The sequence below is a fragment of the Sapajus apella genome, unplaced genomic scaffold (genome assembly GCF_009761245.1).
Source record: "Sapajus apella isolate SASKATOON/1434 unplaced genomic scaffold, GSC_monkey_1.0 scaffold48, whole genome shotgun sequence".
In the NCBI taxonomy this organism is placed as follows: domain Eukaryota; kingdom Metazoa; phylum Chordata; class Mammalia; order Primates; family Cebidae; genus Sapajus; species Sapajus apella.
In genome coordinates, this window is record NW_022436988.1 from 2266331 (window position 1) to 2279438 (window position 13108).

The 13108-nt window shown below is 53.7% G+C and overlaps 1 protein-coding gene across 3 annotated transcripts in view; it reads right to left on the reverse strand.

Moving 5' to 3' along the window:
* RPTOR (regulatory associated protein of MTOR complex 1) overlaps positions 1-13108 on the reverse strand; it is a 392717-nt gene that overhangs the window by 123199 nt on the left and 256410 nt on the right. For all 3 annotated transcript variants that reach the window (XM_032241406.1, XM_032241407.1, XM_032241408.1), the window contains 2 exons: positions 4286-4386; positions 3433-3577 (listed from right to left, as the gene is read on the reverse strand). In XM_032241406.1, coding sequence (XP_032097297.1) covers positions 3433-3577; positions 4286-4386 — 246 coding nt within the window. The remainder of the gene's footprint in view (positions 1-3432; positions 3578-4285; positions 4387-13108) is intronic.

Consider the following 13108-nt stretch of genomic DNA (forward strand, 5'->3'; position numbering starts at 1 on the left):
CCACAGGCCAAGTTCTAGGCCATCTGCATCCACAGGCCAAGTTCTAGCCGCATGGCTGGTGGAGTCTGCAGGTGTGCCCAATGTCCAGCGGCGACAGTATGGCACCCCCATCAGCCCCGAGGAGCATTGCCCTTTACCACCCCGGCCTGCTTCTTCAGTTTTCATCTGCGATGTCCGTCAAACCGAACCATGGGGACACAGTGACACCCAGCAGAAGGGTGCCAGGGACCACCCTGCCCCAGCCTTGGAACTGAGGGGTCGCCGCTGTGATTCTACATGAAGAGTCCATTCCACTGCACCCGGGCCGGCGGGAAGCTCCAGCTGCTGGCAGTGGCTGTACCAGTGGCCAGACGCTCCTGGCTGCTGTCTTCTGTCTAGCTCTGTGGTCACTGCCGCAGGCCTAGGCATGGCCTGGTGACAAGCTCTGCATGGCCGACCGGGAAGGGTCACTTTCGTGGGTGAGGAAGGAAATGTGTTTCCTGCAGGTGGGCCGTGCGCCTGCGGAGGGGCACGTCTGCTGTGCTTCCTCATCCTCAAGGGCCTCATCGAAATGGGGCTTGGGGGTAACAGCAGCCCCAGGTCAGGCAGGCGAGATTTTCTCTTACAGTAAGATACAGTGACGGAGGGGGCCGGGACCCCCTTCAGGATAAAGGTTTTCCTGCCCCAGCTGCTGGGGACACCACAAGCAGGCAGCTCATGGCTGTCAAGCCCTCTTCTGGGTGGCCTGCGTCTGGTGACCAATGCTGAATGCAAGCCGGCCCACTCACCTCCCATCCCACCCTCAGGCCTCCCCAGGGCCGGCGGAGGTGAGCCTGGCTTCTCTCTGCCCAGCCCTCTACCGCTGACCCAGGGCCGGCACACTCACGAGCAGCGTCGTGACAGCAGCCTCCGTCTCCGCCGTTCCCACAGAGCCCACCCTGAAACAACCCGGATAATGTGTCCAGAAGGGAAGCAGAGGACGTAGCGCCGATGACGGGCCACGGAGGCTGGATCGCTCAAGGTGCACATTAGCCCAAGCAGAGCCCATGACACACTCAGGGAGGCCAGAACCAGGAAAGCAGAAAAACCTGAGCATCACAGTGACCGTCGGGAAGCAGGGGCCGCCAAGCACCCATGCGATGCTGTCCCCAGGTTTTCTGGGCCTCTGTGGATTGCGACCTCATCTCATGATTCTCGAGTGCAACAAATAAGCACGACGCGTGCTGGCTCCGTGAGGCTCTAGGGAGCCGAGTCTGCAGAACAGCCGGCCTTTTCCGGGCAGGGAAGGGCGGCCCCGCAGGGCTGGGAGAGGTTGCAGCTAGGCCTAGACTAGGACATTCTATAAGGCAGCACAGATATAAATGCCGGCACTAGAAAGCTTCCCAGGGGCCAGTACTAGAAAGCAGTCTCTAGATGGAGAGGTGGGATGTGGCTGTCCTGCGCCGGCCTCGCCATGCGCTCCTCCCAGCACACGTCCTCGGCTGCCCACCCTCCTGGCTGCTTTCTGTGCTCGGGCTCCGGTCTTTGACCAGGAACCCCAGTGTGATGCCACTGTCTTTACGCAGCGGAGCACATCAGATAGGCGGTGCCTTTACATCTGGAGAAAGCATACGCCAGAAGGAAAAGGTTTCCATGGACTGACTCCTGGTAAGAGGAACCCACAGGAGCCTGCAAACCCGGAGACCCCATGAGGTCCCGCTCTGAGAACTCAGCCGGCTCCCAGCCCTGAACTAGCTTTTCACCCGGGATCTTATGCGGCGCTGACCCTTCAGCTCCTTTTTTCTTTGTCTTTCTCCTTCCCTTTTTATAATAAATTTATTACAAAAACCTGTCTCAGAAGAAACAGAGACAGGATTTAAGGCCGTACTTTTCTTAAAGAAATAAGGCCATTTTGATAATATACTCTTTCAAAACTGCTCTAACTATTTATTCAAAAAAATGCTCATTTTAAATATTTATTCTAAGCGGGCGCGGTGGCTCACGCCTGTAATCCCAGCACTTTGGGAGGCTGAGGCGGGTGGATCACGAGGTCAAGAGATCGAGACCATCCTGGTCAACATGGTGAAACCCCGTCTCTACTAAAAAAAAAAAAAATACAAAACATTAGCTGGGCACGGTGGCGCGTGCCTGTAGTCCCAGCTACTCAGGAGGTTGAGGCAGGAGAATTGCCTGAACCCCGGAGGCAGAGGTTGCAATGAGCCGAGATCGCGCCATTGCACTCTAGCCTGGGTAACGAGTGAAACTCCGTCTCAAAAAAAAAAATAAATAAATAAATAAATAAATATTTATTGTAAGTATTGCACAGGCTTTTCAAACAACTCTCTCTTTTCCAGCTCTGTTATTATGGACTCGTGAGAAATACGTCTGTGGTGGTTTTATTTACACATTATTTAAATGGTCTACTTCTATTTTTTTTTTTTTCCTTATCAAGGTTCTCTGTTTTATTTTACAGACTCTTAAGAGGACACAGATCATGCATGCTTTAACTTCTTCTGTTTAAAGTCCAAGTGCTGTGCTGGGTATAATGTATACTGATCTATTTCATATAAGTATTTACTACCATTAAAAATTAGATTATTTGGAACTTTTCTGGAGTAGGCGATGGGTAGTGAGTTTAGATTTCCTTCCTGCTTCTCTGGGTTTCCTGTGTTGACGGAAAGTGGTCATGTAGACATTCAAGAAGAAAACACAGGCTAAAATAGACCGGATCATGAAAACATGCCACACAGTGGTTTCTGAGCTGGCATATGTGAACTGCTGGCTTAAAAATATTTGTGTGAGGGTTTCTCCCACTGATGAACAGACCTATTTTTCCTTTAATACCATTTTAGAATTTGCGCAAACCTGCTTCTGTTAGGACAGCCACAGAACAGAAAGAAACCAAATGTCTTCAAATACAATGTCTAGACTAAAACCAACCCCACCACCGTTACCGTCACTACTATTAGTGGCCGTATGAACAGCAGCAACTCCGCAATGAGAGAAGACTATACTCAGCAGTCATGGAAGACGACACCCGTGAGCGTGTGTGTGTGAGACATAAGCATGGAAACTAATTGGTCATGCGCCCAACACTTTAATTCTCCAGCGCTATCGTGGATGCGCTTCATAAATTCAAGTCAGCAAGTTATGTTCTCACCACTGGTTTCTAAAGGGTTAGAAACTCTCTTACAAAGCGCCGCCCTCCGAGTTGTGGAGCCGTGAGGCTGCAGCCGGCGCTGCTCCCGTGTGGTCTGGAAAGGCCCTCCCAGGCTTCTGCTCTCAGAAGGAGACCCCCGCTCCTCCGCGTGGAGGTCTCCAGGAGCACTGCATTTAGCATCACTTATTAATGACACACAGGGTCCCCAGGTTAGGTGTGGAGCGTCCCTGCCCGGCTCTGTGCAGTTCCATGAGATCAAGTGGGGCAGAGGGCGGGGAGCACGGCACCCGGAGGACCCCACCCGAGACACTCACCACATTGCGTGCATGTAGGTGGGCGGCAGCCGCGGGCTGCTGACGGGAGTGCAGTTGTATGACCTCATGATCCTTTCCGCCAGTAAGAAATTTCGAAACAGACTAGCCACCAACAAATCCTGTCTGAAGAGCTTCTGGAAGAGATCTGAGGGCAGACAAGATGGAAAGAAGTCCTTAGTGATTTGTGTCTATCATTTAAAGCCAAATTCACTTCCATCAAAAATTCCATCAACACACATTCACTTGCATCAAAAGTTACTAAAAACAAGTCGGGACTAATATGCATATTTCCCAACAGCAACACACGCTTAAACACACACACGTACACACAAAATATACATGCATGCACACACACGCGTATACAGATATATACATATATGTGCACAGACATGAACACACAAGCATACGCAGACATGTGCACACATATGCAAATATACACATGCGTGTACACATGCACACATGTATATGCATACACAGTGCACATATACATACATGTAAACAAACACCCCAAATCAACCAATCAATACACAAAAAATATGAACGAGTCCTATTCACATTTGGTTTTCAGCAAATGTGAATAATGCTGATGACTATATAGATCAGCCGCCCTGCCCGGTGAAGGGCAAATGCTGACATGGCGTCTCTCCACACTGTGGGGAGAACTGGTGTCCTGGAACTCACCACTGCCAGCAGAAACCGCCTTAGGTGGTCGTCTTCTCCTTTTCAGCCCCTCCCACTGTCTTCCTGCCAGTGAGGCCTCACTGATCCCATCCCACTGCTCTCATGTCCGAGAGTCACTCCCCGCGCTCCCAAGGCCATAGCCTCCCTCCCCAAGGCCCGACCCGCGCCTCACCCCGGGGGAGCACGTTCCACGCGATGGTGTCTGTGATGGCCGTGAAGATCCAGTTCAGCTCACCCAGGGGCGTCCTCCTGTCGTTCAGGCGGCCAGGGATTCTAGAAGACAGGGCACGTTCTCATGAGTGATGCCATGGCTCTGAGGGCAGGTAATGGAGCAGAGCTTGCAAGAAGAAAGGGCGCCGGTGGCCAAAGGCTCTGAGCAGAGGTTCAGCGTGCGCGCAGCCAGGAGAATCAAACTCACCACCATTTGCAGCTTCCCCCTCCCCGCACACCTCCAAAAAGGCTGCTGCTTCCCATATCCCCAGACGTGCACACCAAGGCCAGCTGGTCACCCATGGTTCCCATGGACCGCTGACTGGACAGTCCGTGGTGCGTGCTGAAAGCAGTGCATACCACCCTCCGCAGGCCCACGCCCCGCGCTCCCCAGGCCCACGCCCGGCGCTCCCCAGGCCCACGCACCGCGCTCCGCAGGCCCACACCTCAGCCTGCGAATGCTGTGGAGGCGCATGGTCCACACCGGGGGGGAGTCTCGCCCACAAGGTCTACTTCACTCCCATGTATTCAACCCACGGCTGATGCTGCAGCAGAGATGTGGGGACTGCCAGCGCGTGCCCAGGCCCTGTCCTCGGGGAGCCAGGTCTCGGGGGAGCGACAGGCAACAGGCACACGCAGAAGCACATGAGAGGTGCCCAGTGACGGCAGATGACAGAGAAAACACGACGGAGTGGGAGGAGGAGGCTGCTGCGCTTGGCACGGGGCGGGCGGCACCAAAGACCACTCCTCAGTTGTGAGAAGGACGAACCATGACTTTCGCAGGAACCGGGATGGAGCTGGAGGCCATCATTCTAAATGAAGTCACTCAGGATGGAAAACCAAACGCCACACGTTCAGAGCCATGAGTATGAGTCCGCTACTGAGAGCACTGAGCAGATCAGTGATTCCCATTGTGGGGACCCACGTGACGGCGCCGTCTTCATGGGAATAACGTTCAGAGGCTGTGGGTCAGGAATCCAGGGCAGCTGAGTCAAGTGAGCTGCTTTTCTAAAACTGCTATAGTTGGAGTCCCGCTGTGTTGCCCCGGCTGTTCTGGAACTCCTGGCTCAGTGATCCTCCCGTCTCCCCCTCCCAAAATGCTGGGATGACAGGCGTGAGCCACCATGCCCAGCCTAAGCCAGCTTCTTAATATAATTCTTCAGCACATGCTCTTTCCTAAATGCCTTTTCCTTTAGGAACAAAAATAATGTCTTATTTCCTCAAAATAGGTTCAGTGATAGGACAAGAAAAATGAGAAATTATATGAGAAATCGGTATAATATTCTAAAGCAGCACTGTTGCTCAAACAATGCCAGAAGTCTCAAACAAAGATTTCCAAATGCAAGAAAAATTTTGACCTCCACACGGGAGACTTGAGTGTACCCAACATCAAGGTTTTATGGTCAGGCTGCTGGCCAGGGCGGACCTCTGAGAAGCACCTTTCAGTAGCTTTGTGGGTGGGGCAGGATGGGCATCATCAAGGATTCCCACCATTTAAAAGAAACCAGGGCCTGGAGGCGAACATGCAGCCCGAAGACATCAGAGCCTCGTCTCACCCCGCTTCCTTCTCCCCAGCCTGCTCCCACTGCAGAACGAGCATATCAGACCTCCGAGCAGAGGAAAAGCAAAGACGCTCGCTTGGTAACAACCTGCAACAGAGCGTTGCCCCACCGAGGCATGTAAGGGTGCGGCGCACCTCCCAGAGAGAAGATCTTCCTTATGAAACACAAGCAAACAGCCTGTGAACTCGTTTTACCAGGCTGCGCCTCTCAGTCCTCAAGCGCGAGTGCAAACAGGGGAGGCTGCCCTGGATGCAGCCCTGGGAAACAGTATGGAGGAGGGGCATGGGGGGCATCCTGCGGTGGAGGTGGAGCCCAACACACTGTCTTGGGTTCCACATCTGTGAATGAGAAACACATGCTGAAATCCTTTTTAATGAAACGACTGACAAGATCGTCAATCACAACGTTCCGCAGAAACGCTGTCTCTTTCAAGCTGCAGGACTCTCATGGGGGCGCATCTGCCCTCCTCATCAAAGCCGAGCAGAGGAGGCAGAGTACCCAGGCCACCCCTCCTCATCAAAGCCGAGCAGAGGAGGCAGAGTACCCAGGCCACCCCTCCTCATCAAAGCCGAGCAGAGGAGGCAGAGTACCCAGGCCACCCCTCCTCATCAAAGCCGAGCAGAGGAGGCACGGCGCCCAGGCCACCCCTCCTCGTCAAAGCCGAGCAGAGGAGGCACGGCGCCCAGGCCACTCCTCCTCATCAAAGCCGAGCAGAGGAGGCACAGTGCCCAGGCCACTCCTCCTCACCAAAGCCGAGCAGAGGAGGGACAGTGCCAAGTCCACCCCTCCTCACCAAAGCTGAGCAGAGGCCACATACTCTGTGGTCTAGGATTAGTAAACACACAAGTGGCCAAGTGTGCAAGGAAGGAGGACATGGGAGGTGCTGATCTTGAGCGTTCTGTCATGGGTTGTCTCTTCTCTCTCAACATATCTGGAGTTAACCAAACTGCAAGGGCAGAGGACCGTCCCCAAGACTCAGGAAGAGAGGCACCCAGGGCAGGGTGGGGCCCAGCACCACGAGCAGAGTTTGGATCCTCACTCCGTGGAGTCCGGACAGTTACCCTCCCAGCAGGGCTGTGACACCCTGGTGCACTGGCCAAGCCGGGAAGTGCCCGGAGCCTGTGTGTTCAGAGTCACACGGACATGACCGATGGACTGACTGGATCTGCGTCACTTTACGTTACATGGCTGGTCTGATGCGGACAGCCCCCATCCTAAGGCAGCTGGGTATGCCTGTCCCTGCCCTAAACAAAGACACTTCTATCCTGTATGAGTAGGAGCTGGCACGACCTTCTTTACTACGTGTAAAGGTCAGTACATGTACGTAGCTCAGTACATCTACTTCCAGGGAGCAATGAAGCCTAAACCGGAAGCAAGATGGGGAAATGGGGTGCACGGAGGGTGCGTGGTGCTGTCATTTGCCATCGTGAAAAGTCCGACATTTGCCCTGGAACCAGTGAGGGAGAAATGATTACGCAAACCACGCAACAACCACGACGCAGCAGCTACAAGCAACTGTTATTTCGGAAACATGGAAACGCTCTGTAACATGAAGAAGCAGGACACATACTCGATAGTCCCAATTACGTACGCGCAAGGAGAGACGGCTGGAGGAGAAACCTCAGAATCATGGGACACTCTTGTCTTTACAGCATCAACATTTACTGCAATGAATGTGTTCGGCGGAGTAACAGGGAACTGCCGAAACCCTGGCTCTTGCAGCTGCTCATCCTCGGCCCCGGTGATGCCCGGGAGGGAGGCTGTGGGGTGCAGCTCGGGCAGCTGTGGGGCAGGGTGTGGGTGGGTGCATCTCGGAAGAAGCGCAGGGACCATCACAGACAGACAGACCACTTGCCCCCAGGCTGTGTGCAAACCAGGACTAGACGTACACCTCACGTGAGCCCCTGGATCCCGAATCAAGTGAAGCTCACAGAGCCCTGCTGGTCCCGAGTCTGTGACCCCTGCTTAACAGAAAGCTGCCTTCTGAGTGGCACGGGGCTTCCCATGAGGTCCCGCACCCTAGCACTGTCACTGGATGGCCAGGTAGGGCCAGTGTGTACTTAGCTGTGTATTTGCGAATTAGTATCTTGTGACAATCACCAGTAGATAAAGGCAAAGCTAGACTCCCCAACACGGTCCTGAAAATCCCACTGATCTCTTCCCTAAGCTCATCACGAAACCAGACAGAGCCATCTGCCCGGTTGACTTCAGACAGACCCAGAAATCGTTCAAGTCGATGAACCAATCATCCAGCGAGTGAAATCTGATGTGGCTTCTTGATGTAACAGGCCTGGTCCTACCTGGGGTGACAGCGCGCACGAAGTCCAGCGTCCCTCACTTTTTACGTCACATAAAGTTAAATCCTTGCGATACTTTGTTTCTGGTTTTCTTTCTGTACCCGATCCTAACCAATGCTGAGCCTCGCCCCACTCAGAAGGCCGCCGGGATCACGAGGGGACCACGGAAGCAGTCTACTGGGGTTAGGTGTCCATGTCAGACCACGTTTCATTCCAGAAGTTTCTTTGAACACTCAAAGGGTTAATGATCAAGGTGGCTCTTTTAAAATTGAAATCCACAGTGTTAAGAACTTTTACGCGAAAACTAAAACAGCTACAGTTCAGGAAAAGATCCTTGAATTGGGAGACAAGAAAACCAGCGCTGGTCCCAGCTGTGCTGTGGCAGGATGACTCGTGGCACCTGCTGCTCTGCTGAGTCAACACGGCTGACCTTGATGCAAAATGGGGACTAAAATAAAAGGGATCACATTCCAACAGCAGGTGCCGCAGAGGCCGGGGCGGCCTCCCCGACAGGGCCCGCGCCTCCTCAAACTCTCCTCCGCTGCTGTCAAAAGGAGGGTCTATCTCCACCTTCCTTCACACTTCCGGGCTGACCTGCGGCATTCCGCTTCTTGCCAGGATTTATCTTCCTTATCCCAGTATCCAGGCTGTCGTGGTGACCCTGGCCCTGCCAGATGCCGGCGGAACTTCGGCATCCACTCCCCATCTGTGCAACCGCCCTAGAGCACCAGGCCAGCTCTGAAATACCAAGCAGGTGCCTTTCCCCTGAGGCCCCTTCTTCTTCCCTGACACCCCTGGCTGTCCTCACCGCCAACAGCACCGGATTCCCTCTGCTGGGAACTTGTCACTCAATAAAAGCAGCTGTGTGCCCAGCCCTCGCCTCTGATTCTCCAGCAGCTGCCAGATGGGTCACAGCATACCATAGCCACTCTCCCAAGGGTGCTCCATCTCCCTAACCCCTCTCCTGGACCTGCCCAGCTCCCTGCCATCTGCCCCATCACCCTGCTTGCTCCCCACATCCAGCACAAGATGTCACCTACTCCTTGGGTCCTTGTCCCTCCCAGGTTCACTCACAGGTGCCCACCTGCCGGTGCTCACCTTCCAGCCTCCCCAGGTTCCTGCTCTCACCTGGATTCTCAGAGGCGCCTTCAGCTCCGGATGCACTCAGGAGTCAGGGGACTTGGCGGGGGGGTACCACATGATCTCCCCATGCGGCGGCTGCCTCGCTGCTATTCCCTGCCCCGTCCATGCATAGGACAAGGACAAGGGGACGTGAGGTCGTCAGGAGACCCCCAGCCTTTCTCTTTCTGCATCTCCAGGCCTAAACTTGGAAGCCAGGTGGACATGGGCTTGAATTTGGCCAGAGACTGGCTGCCCAGCCTCTCAGAGGCTTTGCATTTCCTCAGCATCAACATTGACACTACCTCCACCACCGCTGCCAGCCGGGCACTCATGGCACAACTGCCGCTGTGCGGCCTTGGCAGACCCAAGTCACCCACCTGCCACGTCCACCAAGACTTCCTTCCCAGTGCCCTCAGCAGGTAGGTCTTATTGTCACTTGCTTTTCAGATAGAGAAACTGAGGCTCCATGAGGGTGTGTCTTCCTTTGGAGACCAGTGGTGGAAACCAGGCCCAGGCCCTGTGGCTGCCTTACAGGGTCCGGAGGACCGGGGAGGGGCCGGGGAGATCGCTGGCTGCTGGGGCTCAACACGCAGTGGCCACTGGGGCCTTAAGCCTGTCCACCCTGGGGAAAACCCACGCGACCCTGCAACTTGCACTGGCTAAGCTCTCCATGGGCTCCTGCGGGCTCTGTCATCTGCCGCAGGAAAGCTGCTTTCGGTCCTTGCTGCTCTTCCCAGCCACCCCCTGCCAAGCCCGCTGACTCCAACGGCTGCCAGCCTTGCCTTTCTTCATCTGCTCAATTTGCGAATCCTGACTGTCCCTCCCCTGGCACCCTGCTCCTCCCCAGTGACCTCTGGGCGCACTGCACCACCAGCTCTGTTCCAGCAGTGGCCCTGCTCCTTCTAGGTCTCACAAGGTGTTGCCTTCACCCTCAGCTTGCCTGGCATCACGGCGCAAGCGTAACGCGTGTAAAATCAGGCACAACACCGTCATCTCCACTGACGGTCTCCACTCCAAGAGTCCCTGTGGATTCGCTGTTCACTGACGCTCGAAACCCTGGAGGCCCTGAGCCCTCAGCTGCTCTCCAGTCCCGCACGGGGGCCAGCCAGGCCTGCCGGGTGTTCGTTCTGGGGCCAGGCCCTTCTGCTGTGGCTCACACTGTGCAGGCAGCCGGGCCCCCAAATCTACCAGGGTCCCCACTGACCGCTGCAGGGTTTTCATCACTTTTTAGCTACTCAAACAAAATCTTACACAGGACAAAGGACAGTAAAACTCCTCTGGCTGGAGGAGTGGGGGCCAAGAGCCCCGCGGCTCTCCGACTGCCTGTGCAGAAGCTGCTCCCCCACCCCTCGGGTCTCCAGAATCGCTCTGTGGATGCCACCTCACCAGCCAGGAGGAGGCTTTGCAGGTGACGGACTGTCCAGCCCCGATTTACGGGCACAGGATGACAGCTGAGATCCTCTAATCCCTTACTTTTCCTTTGTTACCCATGACTGTTCCACTCTGTTAATTTTCTGTGTAGCTAAATTCCCGTGGGCAATGACTTGCTCTCCTTGACATAAATCAATCTTACAGTTCCCGGCAGCTCGTGAAGTACACGGTGTGATCTACATAGCGCGCAGGCCTGGCCACCTCACTTCCCCACCTAACACACAGCTGCTCCCACTGATGCCGATGGCTGTCCCTGCCCGTGGACACCAGGCTGGGCCCTCAGCGGGAAAAAGTGAGGTGCAGGGACAGCCCCAGCTGGCATGCACAGGGACTGGTCCATGTTCAGACGGGGCCTTGCTCTGCTCTGGGCAGCCCTGGCCTGTGCTAAGCACAGCGGAGCTACAGAGCTGGCTGCCTCGAGTTGGAGTGGCAGCTCTCTCTCCACGGGGCCTGCAGCGCCTGGGCCAGGCATCCATCGGGTCCAGCTTCCGTCCTGAGCTCTGACAGGTGTTTCTTCCAACAAACCTCGTGCACCCCTAACTGCCCGGTGTCTGCTCCCTAGCACAGCCACGCAGCTGACACGGTCCGTAGGAGCCTGAGTGGCTCGCGTGTGTTTACCATCATTGTGCTGTTTTCTACTTGTCCTCAACCTCCTATTTCAGCAAACACATCGCTTTCCGGCCGCATCACACTTGTTCTCAAACGTCCTGCGTGCTCTGTTCAGACCACGCCCCCCTCCGCCGTCTTCCCGGCTTAGGGGACACCTACGAACCCTGTCATTCCGCTCAAGTCCTGCCTCCTCTCAGGACACTCCCTGGGGCCTCTGCCACACCAGCCTAGGGGACCCCACTGGCAGCTGCTGCTTTGATGCCTGCCCAGAGAGCGGTGACTGTCTCTGCCGTAAGAGACTGCCGCCCAGGCTGTGTCTCCACTGAGGCTTGGGGCTCTCTGAAAGTGAGGACTAAGTTCTTTCTTCATCTTGCTATGATGATGCTCAGCATGAAACATCCCATGCAGAATGGGTGCCGCGTACGTATTTGATGAGCCAGGGGGTGAATCCCCACTGAATGATGGTAAAGCTACATGTAAACAAAATGGTAACTGAAAACAATGGTTTCCAAGAAACAGGACAAACTCACTAAAAATACTCAAATGATGATAAAAAAGAAAACAAGATAGTACAAATCATCCCCAATTCTATCATCTAAGGAGCTCCTGAAACACGGTGGTGGCCATGCCCCTGGATTATCTCTTTGTGCACAAAATCAAAAAATATCCAAGAATCTACTTAGACAAAAGTCTGCAAGGGTATACCCGAAGTATTAATAATGATTATCTTGGCTGGCTGAAGAAAATGGATGATTTTAATTCTTTTTCCTTATGTGTACTTAATACTATGCTGAAAACATACGACTTACATATTAAAGAAAACCAAAACTCCCCGCTCCCCTTTTATTTTAAATAAGAAGGAAGCTACGGCAAGTTTTCCAGTAAAGGGAAGATATTTCAAAACGGCATTATGAAAAAAAATTCCTTTGAGATGAGGTCTCACTCCGTCACCCAGGTTGGAGTGCAGTGGTTCAACCTCGGCCCACTGCAACTTCCACCTCCCAGGCTGAATTGATCCTCCCACCTCAGCCTCACAAGTAGCTGGGACCACAGGTGCACGCCCCCATACCTGGCTAATTTTTTGTATTTTTGGTGGAGATGGGGTTTTACCATGTTGCCCACGCTGGTCTCAAACTCCTGAGCTCAGGTGATCCACCTGCCGGCCAAAACTGTATTATTTAAAAAATTTATATCATCTCAGATTAAATTCAATTAAAGAAGGATACACATTTAAATTGAAATGACTACTGTGAAAACGGCGGCGTAGAGAACCTTGAGCTGGCTCACTTACTTACTGCAAATAATTCATTACTTACAAATGTTCCGTGACAGGGTCGGGGAGGTGAACTGAGCAATTTCTTCTTTAAATAATTCTTTTGAAAATCCAGGTCAGTACATAGTGGTTAGATTGCTAGGAAGAGGAAAGCTATGTATACATATCTCACGCCCGTGGTTCTCCACAGTGGGGGCTGGGGGTAGTGAGGGGGGCATGGATCACAAGGTTACTGAGAGGAATCTTTGAGCTTGTGCGCATGTGTGATGGGCGTGTCCATACAGCCTCTGAACGAATGCTTCATTGAAACCGTATGTATAAAACACGCATCTATGTTATTGTAAAAACACAACTCCGTGGGGAAAGAAAACAACTGGAAGCGAAGATCAGGAAATAATGCACCAGAAGGCAGCTTTCTGTGAAGCTAGTGAAAATACTTTTTCTTAAGCTAATATTGCTCTGAACCAAGTAAACATGCATTTCTGTGACAC